This window comes from Perca flavescens, chromosome 1, assembly GCF_004354835.1.
Source record: "Perca flavescens isolate YP-PL-M2 chromosome 1, PFLA_1.0, whole genome shotgun sequence".
In the NCBI taxonomy this organism is placed as follows: Eukaryota; Metazoa; Chordata; class Actinopteri; order Perciformes; family Percidae; genus Perca; species Perca flavescens.
In genome coordinates, this window is record NC_041331.1 from 39,809,445 (window position 1) to 39,831,421 (window position 21,977).

Here is a 21,977-nt window from a genome sequence, read left to right on the forward strand (position 1 = left end):
TAAAAAGAAACTCTCTGCTACTGTATGTTTTATACTTCGCACCCAGTGGCATCATCATGTTGTGACATCATTGCATGCCCGAGCATGCTCTTTCTTACTCTTTGGTTTATGAGGTTGTTTCGAAGTTAATGTGGAGAAAATAATGAAATGTTTGAAATGAATGACTTTGGTGTGGTTCATTGTCTCGCCTTTCCAATTTAATGATTCAGTAAAAGAGTATAAAACATCCAGACTAAGAGGAGACGAAAAACCTTCAACATACACTTCAAAAAGGCACAATGCGTGTAAATATTATTCGGTTTACACCACTGTTAATCTTCAAGACCATTTACAACGGTGTATATTAACTTGTAACTTTTAACGTCTTGGAATACTGATCTAATGTTTAATTGAGAACTGAAGTGTGTTAAGCTCTCAGTTAACCCTTTTTATTCCTCTTTTAAACTAAATAACTTTCAGTCAAATTGCATTACTAACATTTTTGTTTCCTACACATACTTTATGTAGAAACCAACCGGTTTTAATCCCTTAGATTTACACCAGGGCTACATTAAGAAAGGTGACCCCCTTATATATTTTTTTATAATGCACCAGGTTAATGTTTACATTAAGAATTGACCCCCAAAAAGTTTATTTAAAGTACTTCTTTTACTTATACATCCATGGTGAAAAGGCAGATTATATATATATATATATATATATATATATATAAACTACATTTCTGAAGGTAATATGCAGAATTTTCCAGTGATGAAAAGCACGGTTATTCAAGGTTACAGCAGCTGATATTACTATTGTTTGACAGCAAAGAGACCAAAAATATCTCTAATTTTATTTTTTTTATATATATGAAGAGTTCATTTGCAAAATGAAACATATCCGGTTGTTTTTATTTATTTAGCTAAATTATAGATTTTTGCGTGTATGTAATCTAGGGAATATCAAGCTGATGTTGGGTTGTTTTGATAAGATATCTCAGTCAAATGTCAATCAAACTGTTGATTTATTCATTTTAAGAATGGCCTTTATCCAACTTTTGGATGAAAATGAACTCTTCATATATTATTGCCACTTAAACAATAAAGAATAAAAGCAAAGAGTTCAGTGTTGCATTATCTGGTATAGTAACGGAAGTTCCACATCTGTAATCCTAATGTTGATCTTAAAGGAATGGTTCAATATTTTGGAAAATACGCTTATTCCCTTTCTTGCCTCCTGTCTGGACAGAGCCAGGCTAGCTGTCTCCCCCTGTTCCCAGTCTTAATGCTAAGCTAAGCTAACTGTCTGCTGGCTGTAACAGACAGAGTTGAGTGTGGTATCAATGTTCTCATCAGTGGTGGAGGAAGTATTCAGATCCTTTACTTAAAGTGCTCATATTATGCTCATTTTCAATTTCATACTTGTATTTAGAGGTTGTACCAGAATAGGTTTACATGGTTTAATTTAATTTATTTATGTTGTACTGCACATTGCTGCAGCTCCTCTTCTCACCCGGTGTGTTGAGCTCTCGGTTTTAGCTACAGAGTGAGACATCTCACTTCTGTTCCATCTTTGTTGGGAGTCGTACATGAGCAGTAGCTAGGTAAGGACAACTAGCCAGTCAGAAGTAGAGTAGGACGGGCCCTGACAAGCAAGCTAGTGCGATCCAAAACAAACCCGCTTCAGCCCATAGACAGTAAAATAAATTGACACAGCGTCATAGACTTCGACCGAGACCAGTGAAGTGGTGGCTTAGCATACTGCGCAGCTGCTGCACAGCCTCAAACTGAGCTACATGACGTAAATGTGACGTGAGCAACCTGTCTGAAATGTGTAAGTCTTCTGGTAGCTGTGCCAAGAACTGTCAATCATTCCCAATCTTGCAGAGACGGAGAGCGTGAGTAGCTGACCATGAGCGTAGGAGCAGTTGCTGAAATATTATGTTCTGATGCTTTCATGGACTCTCTATGGGCTTCTCCCCGATTGCATGAGAGCTTCTTCTGACTATACAGTAATTTATCTACTGTGCAACAGAAAGTCGCGTAGTTATGACACAATCGTTAGCCTATTTTTACAAAAACGTCTGCTACGGGGCCATAGCCTGAGGTACAATGTAATGGAGCCAATTTTATACATTGTCATGTTTCTTTAGAAATAAACAATGGACAAATAGAGTCTTTAAACACTTCAGATGTAAAGTTATTCGCTGTCAAAGTGACGCAAAAATGAATGGGAGTCAATGGAATGCTAACGGGAGTTGATGGCTTGTTAGCCTCAGAGTCTCCCCATAGGAGGTACGCTTTCCGAATGCTCGCCATGGCTTCGGCTCAGGGTAAATGCTAGATTGAATCCGCTAGACGTGTTGACGTAGTTAGGTTTAGGCATGGGGAGTGGTGGTTGGTTAGGGTAAGAATACCAGGGTAAGCCAATCAGAGGCCGAATAAGGCGGGCCACGAAACACGTCGGCACGTCTAGCGGATCCAATCTAGCATCGACCTAGGCTCAACGGTACATGTTCAGACCCGAGTCTGATCCCGAAACACAGGCAGAACAACCCAATCCAGCTTCACAACCTAGACTGGAGCAAGACGTTTCAGAGTGGTAAGTTATTTAAATGTTGACAAATTAATTCAATTCAATTCCATTTTATTTATAGTATCAAATCATAACAAGAGTTATCTCGAGACACTTTACAGATAAAGTAGGTCTAGACCACACTCTATAATTTACAAATAGCCAACAATTCCAGTAATTCCCCCAAGAGCAAGCATTTAGTGTGACAGTGGTGAGGAAAACTTCCTTTTAGGGAGAAACCTGGGACAGACCCAGGCTCTTGGTAGGCGGTTGTCTGGCGGTGCCGGTTGGGGGGGTGATGAACAGTGGCAATAATAGTCACAATGAAAATAATGGAACTATGACTAGAAATAGCAGTTGTAGTAGTTCATGGTGTAGCAGGGCACTGCAGCACATTGCAGGGCGCGGAGCAGGACCACGGCAGCAGCTGCAACCATGATTTAAGTGCCACACTAATCCAAGGAAAACTGAGGTGAGAAAACATAAAGACTCTGGGGAAGAAGCTCCCCAGAGCTAAGTTAGTAACAAGCATTACTGGGGCATGAATGCACACAGATAGCCAAGGAGGATACAAAAGGATTAAAAAAACATGATGGACTCTTCAGAAGAGGTTATTATTTTCACTCCAGTTTCTGCGCGGGAAAGTCACCGGACGCCACAATCTTCTGAACATAGTCCTACTGAGAAGGTACATTTCGTTGCGTTTTCAGGAAGATGAATACCTCCTCAGCAGCCATTCTGACTGCTACTCAGATTGGTTTTTCATGCACACAAAATACTCATGACAAGAAAAATGACCCAGGTCCCTTTAGGGGCTCCGTAATATAGCCTACATAAAGTTTTGAAACAAAGTTTACACTTTGCTCATGCGCACCAGAAAGTTTCTCATGCACCTCAGAGAAAAAAAAAAAAATCCCCATGTCCCCCTTTAGGTGCTCCGTACAAAATATGTCAAAATGCTGCAGAGCATTGTGGGATGTGCTGGGACGAGTGCACTCTGTCCAGATGAGCTGAAATAAATCAAGTAAGCTCAGATCTGTTATCCATGCACGGTTCACAGGAATATATTCCAGAGCTTTACTTTTACAGCATCTACACTGAAATAAAATAAAATCAGAACAATTAACAAGGTAAGTGAAGGCAGCACGGCCAAATTATTCAAACGTCTGATCTTTAACAACAAATATATTGTTTACAATACTGCAGCCAGTCATAATCTAACTTTCCAAAATGTCACGTTTTCTGAATTTTGGAAAAATCTTTAAAAGTGTACTGAGACTTACATACATCAAGTCAGAATGTATCAAAACTATAATTAATTAATTTAAATTGTATCAACAAAAGTTTTTCATTCCACTTTAAAATACCTTATATGGGCTAGTCTATATCCTTGACGTTCCACTTCCGGGATTGCTCCGGTGCCGCAGGACAATATGCCGGATGCGTGTCTTTTCGCCGATTTCCGTTTCCTTCTGCTTTCTTTTTTGTTGGAATTTTAAACTCCGGTGGATTTGTGAGGACTATGGTTAACTGCTCCTCAGATCTCTCCAGGTTAAATTGAGACAGCTCGCTAGACTATCTGTCCAATCTGAGTTTTCTCTCGTGCGACTATTTTGCAGCGTCTCCGTCCGACGCTTAGCGCCACCCATGAGGATTCTGATTGGTTTAAAGAAATGCCAATAAACCAGAGCACGTTTTTCTCCCATCCCAGAATGCTGTGTGGACTAGCCAGACCCTCCTCCGCTCTGCAGCGTGCGGATGGTCCGGCAAAGCGAGACTAGTTACACTGTATAGTCATATACATTACAAACATTACACCCCTATGTGACTGTTGAATATATGATAACAAATGTAGCAGGAAAAGTACAAATATCCATTATGCAGAAAAATGTAAAGACTTACGTTGAAAATAATTCAACAGTTATTACAGATATTAAGACAAGACAAACTCCATTATCACTCCACCCTCAGACTAAATACCAATTTACATCAAACTGAAGTGAAACTGACCCCTTATTGTTTGGTATTTAGGTTGAAACCTAGGAGGTGATTCAGTCAGACTGCCGAACTATATAATTTTAATGAAAAGTTCACTTCGATATCAATTAGTGTGAGACTTTCACAAAAAAAAAAAAAACACTTTAAAGGGACCATTGTTAACTGTAGCTGTAACTCCAAAATAATGAGGTTTGTGACTGTTGTTTTTTTGCACTGAGATGCATTCAAGATATAGTAATATAATAATAAAGCTCTCTCTCTCTCTCTCTCTCTCTCTCTCTCTCTCTCTTATATATATATATATATATATATATATATATATATATATATATATATATATATATATATATATATATATATAGTAGAACCACTTGAACTTTGGCAGTGACTAATCCATCACTTTTATAAAGTAGTGGAAGAAGTATTCATTTAAATTTATACATTAACATTTAAATACTACATTACATGTTCACATCCTGCTTTTAAGTACTATCAGCTAAATGCACTTAAAGTTAGAAGTTAAAATACACATTATGCCCTGTAAGTAATATTATTTTATATTCGATTAGATTATCATCACGGATGCATTCATGTGTAAGAGGAATTTTAATGTTGCAGCAGGTGCAAGTTTCCTACTTTACTACTACTACTATTTACTTGGGTAGTGTAAGGTACTGAACAACTATTATTTGTTGTATATTTTCTCATCATAGGTTGATTTAATTATAGTTTAGAGATCAAAACAAAATAGCTGTTGTAGCTCCAGAAATATTAGCTTCGTGAGTCCTCTTTATGGACAGAGATGATACATTCCAGATATATTAATATAGTACGCCTTTTTTTTGTTGATTTGGTAATGGTGTGGATGTATCTGTAAATCGGTGAAAATGACAGGTGAGACTTTCCAGCATTAGATTGAAGGAGAGAAACACTCCCCCCTACTGTCATATTGAAGAAATATATTTGCTAATATCTTTTCGGCTCGTATTGTGTTTGTTTGAATGCTCTTCAAACTAAGTGCGAGAGCAGTTTACCTCCACCTCGGCTTGTTTTGTGGGCTCTTGGGTGTACCTCCAGCAGGGACCGGCTGTAGAGGCACCAGCTCCGCGGCAACAGCTCACTGCGTGGCGGTTTCCGGTGTCCGTCCGTCTGCAGGAGGATGGCGTCCGGCTTCAACCGCATCCCCTCCACCGCCGGTCCTCCGAGTCCTAAATATACCTAAGGTTGTCGAACTCAGGCTGAAGACGTCAGTGAAAACCATCGATAAGCGGCTCCAGTAAGTTATCATGATTTTTTTTTTGTAAATGGTGTTTTTTTGGCAGATGTGCGAGGCTCCGCTGAAGGAGGTGGGTTTCCCCCCGCAGCTCCGGGGGAGGCCTAGTCTGATTTGGGGTCCGTTTGCAGCGAAGGCTCGAAGACCAGTTATTGCGGCCTTTCAGCGAAGCGACGGTCGCTCACAGGCTGCGTCGCTTCGGTCGCGTTTGCCTATTATTAAGTTATAATGTGATGTTTATAGCCCGACAACACCGGACATTAATATGTTTTATGATGTGAAATAGCAGGAGATAATCTCGAAGGAAGTCCAGTTGTTTAGTAACGGTTAGCCGTTAGCTGTTAGCTTCGCTGCGAAAGCTAACGGCTAACGTTTGGTAGCCACATCCTGAAACAGTAACAGTACCATTAAATAACCATGTATGAGAAAACCGATATCTCCAGCTAAATGATATGGATATAATAAAGATGTTTACACTGTGTAGCTAACGTTTAAACTACAGAGTTAACTAAGAAATGGGACTATTGCGTGCCTGATTCGCTTTTCAGGAAATAGACCGAACCCAATGCTGGTTAAGCGTAATTTTCTAACTGTTATTTTTTGCCGGTTTCCGTTAAAACAGACACCACAGGCAAGAAATATCATTTTGAGGTTTTGGGCTATTTTGCTTCCTTAATATGTTTTCTTATAGACTAATTGAAAAAAAAAAATACAACATACACATTAAGGGGTTTTATTTTACTACACCTTGTCTATTTGTGTCTGTAAATTTCCCCTAAATTCACCAAAACTTAGCATTAGATAATGCTAGCAAGTTTTAAGCCACTCAAGCTGGCGTATGTGGTTTGTGTCAGTTTTATTCTTACCACAAACAAGACTTGATTTACACCAATCACACACATTATTCTGACACTGGATACCGGACCTTCCCTTGATATAAATAAAGGACAGGCAAAAAGAAAGAAATAGTAAACATAAGTTTCTTTTGTGAGTGTTGCTTTCTCTTACGTTGTTATTTATAATGGATTACGTTGGAAACTGGCAGCTCATCCACCCTGCACTTTCGTATAACCACCCTGCATTGTATTTACTCACATTGCAACTATGTTTTATGAATTAAACTTGATATTTTGTTGTGTATGTTCTTTCCCTTTTTTAGGTTTTCTCACCTATCTCAAAGGACGTGCAGAAACACTGATATAGAACTCAGCTACTCTGTGTGCTGGTTACCATTTCTAAAACCACATCCCCCTCTTCAGTTCAGCACTGAAACCCCCCTCATCTGCTGGGAGCTGAATCCCTTCATGCGAAGTGGAAGAATGACGGAGGCGTGGCAGCAGCAGCAGCAGCAGCATGCAGTGGCTCCACCCTCTGTTGTACACACACTTCCCCAGGGAACTGACAACCCTCTGGGCTGCACTGTGTATGGAGTCGTCCTGCAGCCAGATACTTCCCTGCAGGTGGCCCAGCATGGCCAGCAGCACTCTGTTCAAGCCCAGCAGCCCTCTTTACAGGTAGGGGGCGAGAGAGGGCACAAGTGTGGAGCCTGTGGCCATGACATATCTCACCTGGCCAACCCTCATGAGCACCAGTGCATGGTGAACCAAGACAGATCCTTCCAGTGTACCCAGTGTATGAAGATATTCAGCCAGGCGACGGACCTGCTGGAGCATCAGTGTGTGCAGGTGGAGCAGAAGCCGTTTGTTTGTGGTGTGTGTAAGATGGGCTTCTCTCTGCTCACCTCTTTGGCCCAGCATCACAACTCGCATGGCAATGGAAACAACCCAATGAAGTGCTCCATCTGTGAGAAAACATACCGGCCGGGTTCCGGAAACGTCACCCCAACCTCGTCAGCTGCCAACCCCCAGCAGCCCTCCACTGGTGAGACGTCCAGTGGCGGTGCAGCGATCAGTGCCTCGTCTCCTCCTGCGTTTGAGGCCTCTGCCCCAGACCGGCCGTATAAGTGCTCCGTGTGCCATAAGTCCTTCCGGCATTTGTCAGAGCTGACCCGCCACGAGAGAGTACACACCGGTGAAAAGCCCTACAAATGTGACACTTGTGATAAAAGCTTCAGCCAGTCTTCACATCTGGCGCACCACCAGCGTACGCACAGCTCCGAGCGGCCGTATAAATGCGCCGTGTGCGAGAAGAGCTTCAAGCACCGCTCTCACCTCGTGCGGCACATGTACGCCCACTCCGGCGAGCACCTTTTCAAGTGCAATTTATGCGAGATGCACTTCAAGGAGTCGTCCGAGCTCCTGCACCACCAGTGCCAGCCGGAAGGGGAGAGACCTTTCCGCTGCGGCTCTTGTGGAAAGAGCTTCAAGCGCCCGTCTGACCTGCGGCAGCACGAGCGCACTCACTCGGAGGAGCGACCTTTCCAGTGCGAGGAGTGCCAGATGAGCTTCAAACAGCAGTACGCCCTCGTGCGCCACCGCCGCACTCACAAAAATCCAGCCGATCGCCCTTTCAAGTGTAACCTGTGTGATAAGGGGTTCCTTCAGCCATCCCACCTGCTGTACCACCAGCAGGTTCACGGTATGGAAAGTCTGTTTAAGTGCGCGTCCTGCCAGAAGTCTTTCAGCCAATCAGGAGAACTGCTGAGGCACAAATGTGGCGGCGAGGTGGAGAAGCCCTACAAGTGCGACGTGTGCGGCAAAGGTTACAAAAAGAATTCGACGCTGCAGCGCCACCAGAACTCTCACTGCACGGAGAAGCCGCTGAAATGCTCCCTGTGCGACAAGCGCTTTGTGTCGTCCTCCGAGTTCGTGCAGCACCGCTGCGACCCGACCCGCGAGAAGCCGCTGAAGTGTCCCGACTGTGAAAAGCGATTCAGGTACTCGTCCGAGCTGCAGCGCCATCGCCGAGTTCACACCGGCGAGAAGCCTTTCAAGTGCGCCAGCTGCGACAAGAGCTTCAAGCAACGCGAGCACCTGGCCAAGCACCAGAGCGTGCACTCGCGGGAGACGCAGTTTAAGTGTGTGTGGTGCGGCGAGCGTTTTGTTGACCTCACAGCTCTGCAGGAGCACACAGTCCAGCACACTGCTGAGGGGGAGAGTTTCCCCGAAGCTCAATGCATCCCATGAATCGAACTGCTCTTAAGTCCTGGGCAGCAAACATGACATTCACCTTCAAAAGCAACGTGTGCCAGCCTCCGCTCTCCCATTGTTAGTTTAGAACATGCACCCATTAATTATGTTTAACGATTCTTAGTTTCAAGACTCTCCTCGGTAAAATCGCAAACACCCTAAATCAGTAGGGGCGATTTAGGATCCCTAGTCTTATTTTGGAACACATGGAAAAAATCTTGAACAGAATGGAAAAAGGCATGAAGTGTGTGAAGATCTTGGTTTAGTTTAGTTTAGTGCTGAGTGTGGGACCTTTTTCTGTGGTTGCATGTGATGGTCTGTTTTCTAACTCTTGATTACGTTGTTGAGAAAGATGGACAGAACTTCCAGACAGTTGTCAGATGTACGTGCTCTCGTGTAAGCTCCTCAGAAAAATCCATGTGCCTTTTTTTTACCGATCGCTTAATTTTGCGTTTTCGTTCATTTCATGTCCAGTTTAGCCGGAAAAAAAAACCTCCTCCCATCGTATACAGCGGCTGGCTTGTGCAGCAGTATCTTTTTTCACATACTAGATCTTAGGTAGTATCATCTGTTTGTGCATGAATATTTATCACACTTTAATATCACTGTTGTATTATAGGTTTGGTTTATTTAGGAAAACATCCTAAGAAGAAGAAAAAAAAGTGGATTTGTGAAAATGTATAGCCCGTGTCCTATGAAATCTGTGTTGTTGCATCTTTGTATTAAAACAAATGACATCTAGGTAACTAACCCATACCTATCATGTCATACAAACACTTGACATGTGCAATAATAGTACATGCACAATGTAATACTGTATTTATGACTACTGATTCATGGCATAGTCTTCTCTGTTATATTATAGATTGTGTGTATACGCTTATGTAAACATTGAAAACTGTATAGTGCTTATGTTACCTGCTTTTGTATTCACTATGAATGAGCTTGCAGTATTTTGCAAGTACTTTTAGTTGCAGTTCCAGGTGGATTATCACAAGTTTTAACCCGACAAGACTTCAAAGCATTATATTGCTCACTTGCCACAAACTAGCTGCATTAGTTAACTGTGCGATAGATTTAACAAAAGTTAAATTTTTTTTTTTTCTTGTTTTGGAAGAGAATTGGCCTTGTAACATCCTCTCGGGATCCTAGCCTCGTCCCGGTCCAGACCGGACCATCAGCAGATTCATCCGAGCAGCCTCAAAGTTGCGATCTATGTGTTGGTTTATGCCAGCGCGTTAAGTGAAACAGTTGTGTATTTTTAGTTTACTGTGTGGATTTCTATATTCACAACATTTGCAGTATATTGAAAAGGAAGGTTTTTTGGAGTTTAGAAATCATGGGCAAAGGGAATGACAGCGGGTGGGATGGGACTGTGTGGTTGTGCCATGGTTGAAGTCCTGGTAAGTCTGCTTCAAAACCTCCTGTTGGAGGTGAACGAGTGTAATGAAGCGTTGTATTATTTACACATATGGATATCAATATAGACTCCTGTTCATACTGTATACAGTCAATTAAAATAAACCACCCTTATGAAAACAAAGGTGTACATTGTTTTCATCAAAGTTAAGCTAAGTCTACTAATTGGTTCAAATGGATGGTAATTCTCATTATTCATGAATGATCTGTTAAATGTCATAAAATAGTAAGAAATGCCTGTTATTATTTCCCAGAGTTCAAAGTGACATATTGAAATGTTTTGTTTTGTCCAATCCAACAATACAAAACCCCAAAATATTCAGTTTACTTCATATAAATCAGACAAAAGCAGCAAATTGGTATATTGAAGAACCTGGAATTAGCAAGTGGTTGGGGGTTTTGGTTAAAAAATGACTAAAACTAACAATTGATTATTAAAATAGTTTCAGATTAACTAAATTGACACTGCCTTGGTTGATACAGACATGTAGATTTATTGTAAATACTGTAAAATTAATAAATATTAAAAGTAGGTATGTGTGAATGCTTGAAAGGGCCCAGATGTTGCTGCATTTGTCTTCAGTTGAAAGCGGATGTTGCTGTCTTTGACAAAAGTGATCACGTTTATTAAGCTGTTTGTCAATTTCCAATTACATTTTTCAATATGTAATCACAAATTCTTGCTAAAGATGAAATGTTCCAAAACTTAAAACTGGCAGTGCAGCTAAATTCTCCACAAAATAAGATTACTAGCATTACTCCTAGCAGAGATGGTTTTCAAAGACCTTTTTCTTGTTTAAATTGAAAGATAAGTTCTATTTTTGTATCCTTTAAGAAAACAGTAAAGAGGCTCCAGACAATATACATTTATGTATATGTATATACTAATGTGTAATAACATTAAAATCGACATGGTAAAGTTGTTTATCTTTAGGTTTGTGAACATTGTGGAATCCAAAAAGGCCCTTATGATAATATAGAGATACAGATATTTATGGTGTTTTGGGGCTTTCTTGTTTTTATAAGATAAGATATACTTATAAATTTGTTTTGGACTCTGTCCGTTCCGCAGCTTTACAAAGACAACACAAAATACAGAAAATAAGCATCTCTCAACACATATTCTCATGCAACACAAAACATGCTCTCATATACATTAGACAGATACCTATATAGTAAGCACATTAACTCCTTTCAGTATCAGGGATGTGATATACCAAATGCTATAAACTACCCAGCACATTCAGGTATCCTCGGAACATGAGAGGGCGGGCAGGTAAGAAAAGAGGCAGTCAGAAAAAGAAAAAGCAATCGTTAACAATAAGCAGGATGATAATTGGACACAGCAACCTAACAACACACATCCCATTATAGGGAAGCATCCAACTGGTTTTTGGGATCACTGTGAATTCCTAGAAACCGTAGTGCATGTGCTGGTTAGTTGCAGGAAATATGTCTAGAGAGAAAGGAAATTATGGAAGAAATGAAACGATTTGGGTTAACCGAAGCAGGAGTAAAGGACCTACTGGGGAAAGATGCTTATTCAGCTTTCTGGAGGACTGATGAGGAAAATCTGACATGCAGGAATCTGTAAAAAGCAGAAGATGGCAGTGGTGCAACATTAAGGATGCAAGCTGATACGATGTGAGATGCGTCTCTGCCGCCGCCATATTGAGACGGAGTAAGACCCGTTCTGACCGTAGAGACTCCTAGAAAAAGACAGACTTTATAGTCTATGCTTTTGTGCTGATTTTGGATGTTCCTGCGAAGTTGCTAAACCTAAGAAACGTGGAATAACATTTCACTGATGAAAATGTGTTACAATGTTGTGCTGTTATGAACGTGTTGAATTTAATATCACAAGAGCTAACGTTAATCCTTCTTTAAAGCCAACATGAAGTATTTGCTTATACTTAATTACACTAATGCTAGCTTGTCTGTAAGGAATAATAAAGTTAAGTAAATGAAGTATATTTTTTTATTATTTAAGTAATTAGAAATATATCAGTAATATGCTGAAAATTACATTTGTCTTGTTTGTTATTGAAGTGGCAGCTCCGTGCTGATCTGCAGTTCCTCAACTGGCCACTTTACAGCAGAAATAAACATGTTTACAGCCTAGTACAACAGAACGGTTTTGGTCTCTATAGCTAGTTTTCCCCTTCATGACAAATGTACGGTGGTGAATTTTTACATCCTAACTCTAAAGCTGCGCACTGTTACTATCTACACGAGATAATGTATTTTTTGGTATGAAACCCCACATTTAATTTAACCAAGTATCATCTATCATAAATTAATATCTGGCGTTTGTAGCACAGCAATCCGCTTGAAAATCGATTGAAAATTCAGCGAGAAATTATGATTTCTATTTTACTGATATGTATAGGAGGCGCGGCTACTCCGTCCCAACATGGCTGCCGCGTATCGCTTCAGTGGACAGCAGCCTCTTGGATTCACTTCCGGGTGATGTTTACTGCAAAAGGGAAGAGCATCCTGGTTCTGCTAACGAACCGCTGCTAGATGTACGTCCACCACCCATCCGATGAAATTACTATATTACCGATACTGCTGACATACACGCCCACATTATTAATAACTAACCCTGGAGGTGCTACATCAGCTGCACCGGAGAGCAACGGACCGCTAACGAGTTATCGTACATGTCGGGCGGACTTCCCCTGAGCTCGGATATTTCTACGACGAGGTTAGCGGCTAACTTTAGCCCCGTTATTGATTTCACATTCACACAAATGTCGACACTAATGAATAGTTTATGGTCCATAAATGTGTATAGAATGTGTACATACACGACTTACGATGTACGTGAATCTGTATGGCTGCTTTCAAGGTTTACATTTTGTGATTTAATTTTTTGCTAAGTAAGCTAGGTCACGTAACGTTCACTAGCGTAACGTTAAACAGCGTTAGCTAGTTAGCGTTAGATGAGGCTGGTCCTCGCAGATTCAATTAAATGTTGAGATAAATTGGCAGGAACCAGCAACATTAATGTTAGCGGATCTTTCTTTTAAGGGAAGATACTAACGTTACGTTAAAAAGCATATGTTTTTCCATTTTGAGATTTTGGGCTATTTTGCTTCAATAACATGTCTTCTTTCAGACTAATGGCGGGGGAAAAAACATCTAAATTACACATGTAGGTGTCTATTTTACTACAGTTGATCTATTTGTGTTAGTAGATTTAAAAAAAAAAATGTCAGAAAACGTTTAATACAAAAGATAGTTTTTGTAAGTTTGTAAGAAGTTCCATGGTGATATTATGAGTCAATATTTACAATATTCTCCTGTAGTGTATATAGGAGCTTTGTGTCTTGTGAAAGCGCCCCGCATATTTTTGGGGGATTATATTTATTGTTTTTTGAGTAAATAGCTTTGAGGTGTTTAGGGTTATAAAAGGAGAGTGTCCATGTTAATCTGGTTCAGGTTTGACGTGTCTGAATACAGTGTTTTTTGAGTTAGGTTTAATTTAGTGTATTTATGTCAATCTGGTCCAGGTTTGACAACTCTAAATACACACACACACACACACACACACACACACACACACACACGCCCACACACACATGCACAGAGATACACACGCACACACACAGAGATACGCACACACAGACACACGTGCACAGAGATGCACACAGACACACGCGCACAGATGCACACACACACGCACAGAGATACACACACATGCACGCACACACAGATGGACACACACACACGCGGGATGTGTCGCAGCGTTTCACTTTGTGTATATTGCGCCAGTTAATATTGCGATGACGATATAAAAAAACAATATATTGTGCAGTTCCGGTCTTTAGTGGGTTTGTGTTACTCTAGTCCAGGTGTGAAAACTCTACAGTGGTATTTATTTCTAAAAAGGTGATTTAAAACTGTCTGAGGACTCTTATTGTCCAGGTCTAAGGACAAGTCTAAGGACAGTGGTTATTAAATGAGATAAAGTCCAATGTGGTCTGTATGGTGGAAAAAGCAGTTTGCCCTTTTTCTGTTTTTTTTTTCACAAACCGAATAAAGGTTTCTAAAATCTGATAAGGGGATTAGGATAAAATGGTGTTATAAGATGTTCCGATACCAGTATCGGTACCGGCTCCAATACTGCCTAAAACACTGGTATCGGGAAGTACTGGAGTTTATGCACCGATCCGATACCACGTAATAAAGCGCTAAAGAAAATCTACGTTAAAGTAGATTATTTAGGTTATTTTTCCGTTATAACTGACGGTCAAACTGGAGAATAAAATAAAGTTCTGTAGCATTCATTGTTTGTTTGTTCATGTTTCACAAAGAGTTTAACCTGAGCCAGACAGACAACAAAGATAGAAATCACATCACATCCATACAGGGATAGTAGTATACAGCTGTTATACATCATATCACATCCATACAGAGATAGTAGTATACAGCTGTTATACATCATATCACATCCATACAGAGATAGTAGTATACAGCTGTTATACATCATATCACATCCATACAGAGATAGTAGTATACACATAATAAAATATATGACACCCTGGTATCGGATCGGTACTCTGTATCGGCCGATACGCAAGTTCAGGTTTCGTAATCGGTATCGGGAAGCAAAAAATGGTATTGGACCATCTCTAGTTTGTCCTGACAGTGTTTGACATGACATATCTGTCACAAACTGTTCCGTCTGCTTTCTTAGACGGTGTTTAAAGTCTCCACGTTCGTCCAGTTCAGGTTTGACAAGTCAAAGTACAGTTGTTTTCAGATTTATATTGGTTAAAGATTGCCCCTTTTTCTGTTTACTCAAACAGCAAACGGAAGAAAAACCTCATCGATTCTGAAACTGGGTTTTAGGTTTTTAGAGTGTCCATGTTTATCAGGTCTAGGTCTGACAAGTCTAAGGACAGTCAGTGCGTCTTAAATTAAAGTCCAGTGTGGTCTGAATGGTGAGGAAGCAGTGATATTTCCATCTTTTTCTCTTATCTGATGAGGGGATTATGATAAAAAGGTCAGTGGGCGTCGGGAAGCTGTGTTCTCACAGAATACACAATTTTTCAGGACACTGTGTCACAAAACGGGCTGTTCGTTCTGTCTGACAAAGGTATTTTTAGACCGTGTTTGAGGTCTCCGTGTTTATCTAGTTTAGGTACGGTGGTTTTTCAGGTTGTTGTCGTCGTCTCATGTGGAACTGATGGAGAAAAAGCAGCGAATTCTCTTCTTATTCTTTTTTTTCCTGTGTTTACAAACAGGATAACTATTCCACAAAATCTGAAACTGGGTTTCAAACAGTCTGTAGAGTCCCCGTGTCAATGTAGTCCAGGTTTAACAAGTCCAAGACAGGGTTTTTAGTAGCGCTGGGCAATATATTGATATTATATCGATATCGTGATATGAGACTAGATATCGTCTTAGATTTTGGATATCGTCATATCGTGATATGACATAAGTGTTGTCTTTTCCTGGTTTGAAAGGCTGCATTACAGTAAAGTGATGTACTTTTCTGAACTTACCAGACTGTTCTAGCTCTTCTATTATTTCCTTTTTCCCCACTTAGACATTATGTCCACATTGCTGATGATTATTTATCTAAAATCTAAGTGTGAAGATATTTTGTTGGAGCACCAACTGTCAACACTAGAATATATCGCCGCAATATTGATACCGAGGTATTTGGTCAAGAATATCGTGATATCTGATTTTCTCCATATCGCCCAGCTCTAGTTCTAGGATTTAGATTGACTATTCGACTAAAGAAATCTAAGTTGACTAAAACCAAAACGACCGATTAGTCGACTAATCGACTAAGAGGGAGCAGCCCTAGCAATTTCAATACATCATCTTGTGCTGAGGGACATTATATCCATTTATTATTTTAACATTTTACAGACCAAATGATTCCTAGAGATAATGATGAAATTATTTATACTTTTTAACGTGAACATGTCCCAGCCCAGGTCAGACATAGACACAGACAGATTAGGCACAATATGCCAACCGCACACATAGGCTTACTGCCCACAACATAATGGGGTATCTCCATTAATATTCATGAATCTTCTTGGTATGTAGCCTACATATCTAAGAAATAATATTAAAAGACATTGAGTGAGTTTTGTGGGGGACCAACTTTATTTTTCAGAATTAAAACATTCTTTTGGAAAATGCACCCACTGAACTTTGTGAAGAGGTATTTTTCATTGCATGCCAATTATTTGGAACTGCTGCCACAGGCTTGAACTAAAGTTATGCTAACACTTTATGGGAAAGGGCACATGAATTATGAATTCGTGCATGAATTAATTCATGATTTTGTGCATTACTTCATTCCTTATATATCTGATGAATCATCAGGAATTGACCTGGGTTCATAGCCTCTGATTCATGACCTCATGCATGAACAACACATCAACTGAAGCATTAGGTAAGGTGGCTACATCAGTATGCACAAGTTGTGTTCAAATCAGAATTAAAAACTAATAATAATTATACATCATAATTCATAATGATGTGCCCACGTACCTAATGCTTTAGTTGTGTTGTTCATGTTTGAGGTCACGAATGACAGACTGTGAACACGTCAATTCCTGATGATTCATGGGATATTAAGGAAGGCAGTAACGCATAAATCATTAATTGCATAATGCGTGATAATACATACATCAATTAATTCTAGAGCTGTCCTCGACTAAAGAAATTCTTAGTCGACTAACACTTATACAATTTTGTCGACTAATCGATTAGTTGATTTAATTGACAGAGCTGTGTGCTTTGAGAGGTGGTTAAGACTAGAAAAGCACAATATAAATGTAGTTAATTAACCATCTGTAAAACTGAGTTTCTCCACAATTAATCCTGCAAAAGCACCACTTTAAATCTTGTGTTTACCATAAATGTGCTCATAAGTTTCTTGGAAATGAGTAATTAAGCATGAATAAGCATAAAAAATGACTAATCGACTAAAGAAATCTTAGTCGATTAAGACCAAAACGACCGATTAGTCGACTAATCGACTAAGAGGTGGCAGACCTAATTAATTCATCCATGAATTCATGATAATTCATGTACCCTTACCGTAAAGTGTTACCAGTGTTATTCTAACCAACAACACACACACACACACACACACACACACACACACACACACACACACACACACACACACACACACACATGTAATCTCATTTGATAGAGCAGATAGCTTCCCTATTGGAAACATTCATTCAAACATGCAAGTCTTTATCTGGTTTGAGGTTGAGGTAAAAAAAAAATATTAGCACATGTTAAACAAATTATGATAACACACTAGAATATATAATGTATACAAAAGTCTGTATAAAAACTATATATTTTTGTTCTCGCTTTAAATTGTAGGCAGGCTACTTAGTAGACCAAACCTCCGGGACCACTTAACCTGGGACCCCTGCTGTCTTCAGGTCAGCTGCTAGCTGTTAGCTGTTAGCTGCTAGCTGCTATCATCCTCGTCTTTCCTGCCGCCACAGCATCATTATTTTATGAATGAAACCTGGCGGAGAAATGTAAAAGTGCTTATAACTCCTCTGTATCAAAAAAGAAAAGTAAGTCTCTATCTCGAGAGTAGGGCTGGGTACCGAACGTCGATACTTTTATGGTACTCCAATCCTATAGTATCGAAAAATTATTTATCTTTCGGTGCCAAATTTCGGTTCCAAAAGTGTCTGAGCGAGAAAGCTTATCTGTCCTCTCTGCATATCGACACAGAGTGGAGCTCCAACCCAGACACAGACAGACAGACAGACAGACAGACAGACAGACAGACAGACAGACAGACAGACAGACAGACAGACAGACAGACAGACAGAGGTGCGGATGGAGTAAACTGTCTGCAGTTTTGTTGAAGTCACAGAGAGTCACGGTTGGTTTCAAGTGTGGTTACAGTTTTTCTAAGACTTCATGTGGACACCGTTTGCTGCGAGGTGATATTAATGGCGAGCCGAAAGCGGTAGCGGTGCTGTTGACGTTCCACTTCCTCTTAGACGAGCAGCCACAACGGTGGTTTCTCTGCCCCGATGACTGACTGACCGGCTGAGCAGACCAGAGTTTTTTTTAATTTTGATAACTGTTGTAATTCACAATTAAGGCGGAAAATAAAAGCGTTGTGTTTTAATGTATTTTTGTTGATGTTTAAATGGATTTTAAAACATATGGTATCAAAAAAAGTGTGGTTAGGAATCGGTATCGAAAGATTTTGAAGGAAAAAAGGTTGGGAACCACTGGTTTAGTTTATTATAGGATCCCCCATTAACCGTTCCCTCTTCCTGGGGTCCACATTTAAAGACACACATGGATCATTACTGATTACAATGTCCTACTGTCTTCCAATCTGGTCTCTTACCACAAAGGACATTACTGAACCTACAGCACCACTATACAATCAAGCTCTCAGGGTCCACAGTAATCTTCCAAAGTGGTCTCACCGTTGCATTGCACTCGCACGCTCTGACTGACCAGATCTACATAAACAGCCACGCTATCGCATTTTATTTTCAGATTCAAAACAGCTCTTCACCACCACTTGCTGCACTTCTCCCGGCACACAATATGAGACCAGTACGCTTCACTAGGTCAGTCTCTCATTCCAGCCCCCCCATACAAAAACGGAAATCCTTTCTTCGTACACGAACATTTGGACCGACATTCCCCATCACATCAGAGCACTACCATCCATCACACATTTCAAAAAGGCATACAAACTCCTCCTTCTCAACAGTTACACTTTGCACACATTGATTGTTCATGTGTTGTCCAAGTCTGTATTGTTGTTTGTAGTTGTTTTGTTGTTCCATGTTTCTGCAGACCAGGAACCTGTTGGAAACCAGTTGTTAAACTGAGTCAGGCCCGTATTTTAACTGTTACTTTTAAATTACTTTCCTGTATAATAAATAAATGAAATTACAGTCGGCATAATTCAACACATTTAAAACATACGTTACATATTACGGTCTACGTAAAAAAGAAAATGGCATTTTCCTTATTTCCTTTTGTAAACATTGATCTCTGTGTTAATTTCAGTCGGTGCCCGTTTGGAACGGGCCGATTGCCTTTTATTGGGTTTCCTCTTAGTGAAATGCTCCGAGTGAATCTAAGCTGGGCTTTTATTGTGAAGGGTGGACAAGGAAGAGCCAGTGTTATGTCAGCACACACACACACACACACACACATACTGTACATATACATATTAGGCCTGTGCAGTTAATACAAATTTAATCGTGATTATGATTTTGGCTCCCAATGATCAAAAAAACAGAATAATCAAGAAAAACAATTATTTAGCTCGTTACGTTTTGCAACTAAACTTTTATTTTCTCTTTTGTGTTCTGAATGAAAAAATAAAGTTTAAATAGGAAAACTATTAAGGCAAAGTTCACAGTTGTAGTTGTTTTTTTTTTTACTGTTCATTTATTTGACCTTTTCCACTGTTTAAGTTCAATAATTGCACCATCTTTCCAGAAGTCAACGAGTAATCGTGTTAAATTATCGTGATTTCAATATTGACCGAAATAATCGGGATTATATTTTTTCCCATAATCGAGAAGCCCTAATACATATACAGGGATTGCCCGATTTATTAGAGAGATAACCGTGGTGAAGAGTTCCATGTTTTCGTTGCTCTAATTACAGCCTTCTGTTGCCTGTCTGGTGGCGTATGTATGTGACTCTAAATTGTGTTTTAATTGGCTGTACTGATATGATGAATTGTTTTTGGATTGTAAAACTTCCCATGTTGAAAGTCTGTGCTCTTCCTCAGCCTCTTCTCTCTCTCTCTCTCTCTCCTCCCTGGGCTTTCAGCAGCTGGCGGGTCTTCATCCCATCCTGCCTAACATCCTGCTCAGGAGCTTCACACACTCGGTGATCGTAGCTCTGTCAGTCTGCACCACCGCTGCGTCAGACCGGCCTGACGCCTTTCACCAGAGGGCGCAAGCAGCCAAAGCCGATGGTAAGGACAGCACCGGGATCTTCTTAGAGCCTCATTTCCTGGAGAGTCGCTGCGCCTCCTTCCAGTATCGAGCCAAGAACTACCTAGCGGGAGGGGACGGTCCTCGACACGGAGCCGCGAAGCTAGCGATGCCCGGATCCACGCCGGCCAGCAGCAAGGCTCGGGTGTACACCGATGTCAACACACAGAAGAACCGAGAGTACTGGGACTATGACGCGCACGTGCCAAACTGGAGGTACAGTTACACTGCCGCAGCGCTCTAGATTCAGCGATTATCAGCGTTAGGGTTGAACGATTAATCGTTTTCAGATCAAAAGCGAAATTTGAGAGAATGCAGTTAGCTAATCGTGAAGACCGCAACTAATGGTGCGTTCTTTTTGTCCACCGAAGTCGATCTACGAGTCGTTTTGCGGAGTTACGAACCGGAAGTTGCAAAAAGAGCCCCCCCGAGGTCGTATATATACGACTCGTCAAGTCGTCTGAACTCAGAGGACCCCGAGTTCACTTTCAAAGATGGCTACGTCGTGCATCACACGTAGCTAACATTGTGGTTTTCTACAATTTTAAGCACTTTTGTGGTTGTTGTAACCAAATGAAGAAGTGGTACACATAGTGCTGTATACTGCTACCTATAGACATGTCTCTACAGTCTTATTAGGAGTTAAACATAGTGCTGTATACTGCTACCTATAGACATGTCTCTACAGTCTTATTAGGAGTTAAACATAGTGCTGTATACTACTACCTATAGACATGTCTCTACAGTCTTATTAGGAGTTAAACATAGTGCTGCTACCTATAGACATGTCTCTACAGTCTTATTAGGAGTTAAACATAGTGCTGTATAGGCTACCTATAGGCATGTCTCTACAGTCTTATTAGGAGTTAAACATAGTGCTGTATACTGCTACCTATAGACATGTCTCTACAGTCTTATTAGGAGTTAAATACCGCCTGATTAGTTATTTTGTAGCTTGTGCAGCTGAAATTGGCTAGAGACGCTCGGTTGCTATATGACAACAATGGCTTTAAGCCGAGTCTTACGGCTTTAAGCCTAACGTTAACGTTAATCAAAACGTAATTTTCATGTATCAAACTGTGAAATATATTTGTGTAATATGTCAATAACTGGGTGAATAGAATCCTAAATGTTACTAAAAATGTTACAAAAATCCATCTTTTCTCCGACTCGTAGTATCGTGTGACAAAAAGAACGCAACAACCCGCGGTTATTCATTTTTCGACATGCATGTGACGTCACACTCGAGCTACTAGTCGCGATTACAAGACAAAAAGAACGCACCATTACCCTCCTGTTGTCCTCGGGTCACATTTGAACCATTTTGAAAAAGCTTCTATAAAAATTTGGGTTTTCTTTCAACGAAATTGTCAAAAAAAATAACATTGATGCTTCCATACAACGCTCTTCACTAGTAAAGTAAATGATCAGTTCACTGCTTTCACTGAATTTGGGTGTTTGTTTTTTTCTTTCAATTTCATAGCATTTGAAAAAAGAACGTTGAAAAAAGTGACAAAAATGTCGGAAAAAGATTCAAAAACGTGGGGAAAAAAACAACAAACGTCAAAAAGCGCAGAAAAAAATCTACAACGTATTGAAACAGTTGAAACAGTTGTACATTTTATTTACAAATTGTATATATTTTAAATA

General features: G+C 40.3%; 2 protein-coding genes across 3 annotated transcripts in view; both read left to right on the forward strand.

Annotated features, from left to right (window-relative positions):
• The first annotated feature begins 5,411 nt into the window (after positions 1–5,411).
• Positions 5,412–11,087, forward strand: znf319a (zinc finger protein 319a). The gene is made up of 2 exons (XM_028586867.1): positions 5,412–5,827; positions 6,984–11,087. Exons 1-2 carry the CDS (start codon positions 5,553–5,555, stop codon positions 8,908–8,910), a joined length of 2,202 nt encoding a protein of 733 aa, XP_028442668.1. The 5' UTR covers positions 5,412–5,552; the 3' UTR covers positions 8,911–11,087.
• A 1,696-nt stretch (positions 11,088–12,783) lies between these two features.
• LOC114560559 (casein kinase II subunit alpha') overlaps positions 12,784–21,977 on the forward strand; it is a 20,060-nt gene continuing 10,866 nt past the window's right edge. Inside the window, exons 1-2 of one of the 2 annotated variants that reach the window (XM_028586015.1) lie at positions 12,784–13,039; positions 20,161–20,543. In XM_028586015.1, coding sequence (XP_028441816.1) covers positions 20,437–20,543 — 107 coding nt within the window. In that variant the 5' untranslated portion in view covers positions 12,784–13,039; positions 20,161–20,436. The remainder of the gene's footprint in view (positions 13,040–20,160; positions 20,544–21,977) is intronic. The other variant, XM_028586024.1, reaches the window with a different exon arrangement.

Excerpts from the sequence above, each read along its gene's own strand:
- znf319a (XM_028586867.1), top strand. The coding sequence starts at position 5,553 with ATGCTCTTCAAACTAAGTGCGAGAGCAGTTTACCTCCACCTCGGCTTG. Across the intron at positions 5,828-6,983 it reads ACCATCGATAAGCGGCTCCA|GTTTTCTCACCTATCTCAAA; the intron begins GTAAGTTATCAT and ends TCCCTTTTTTAG.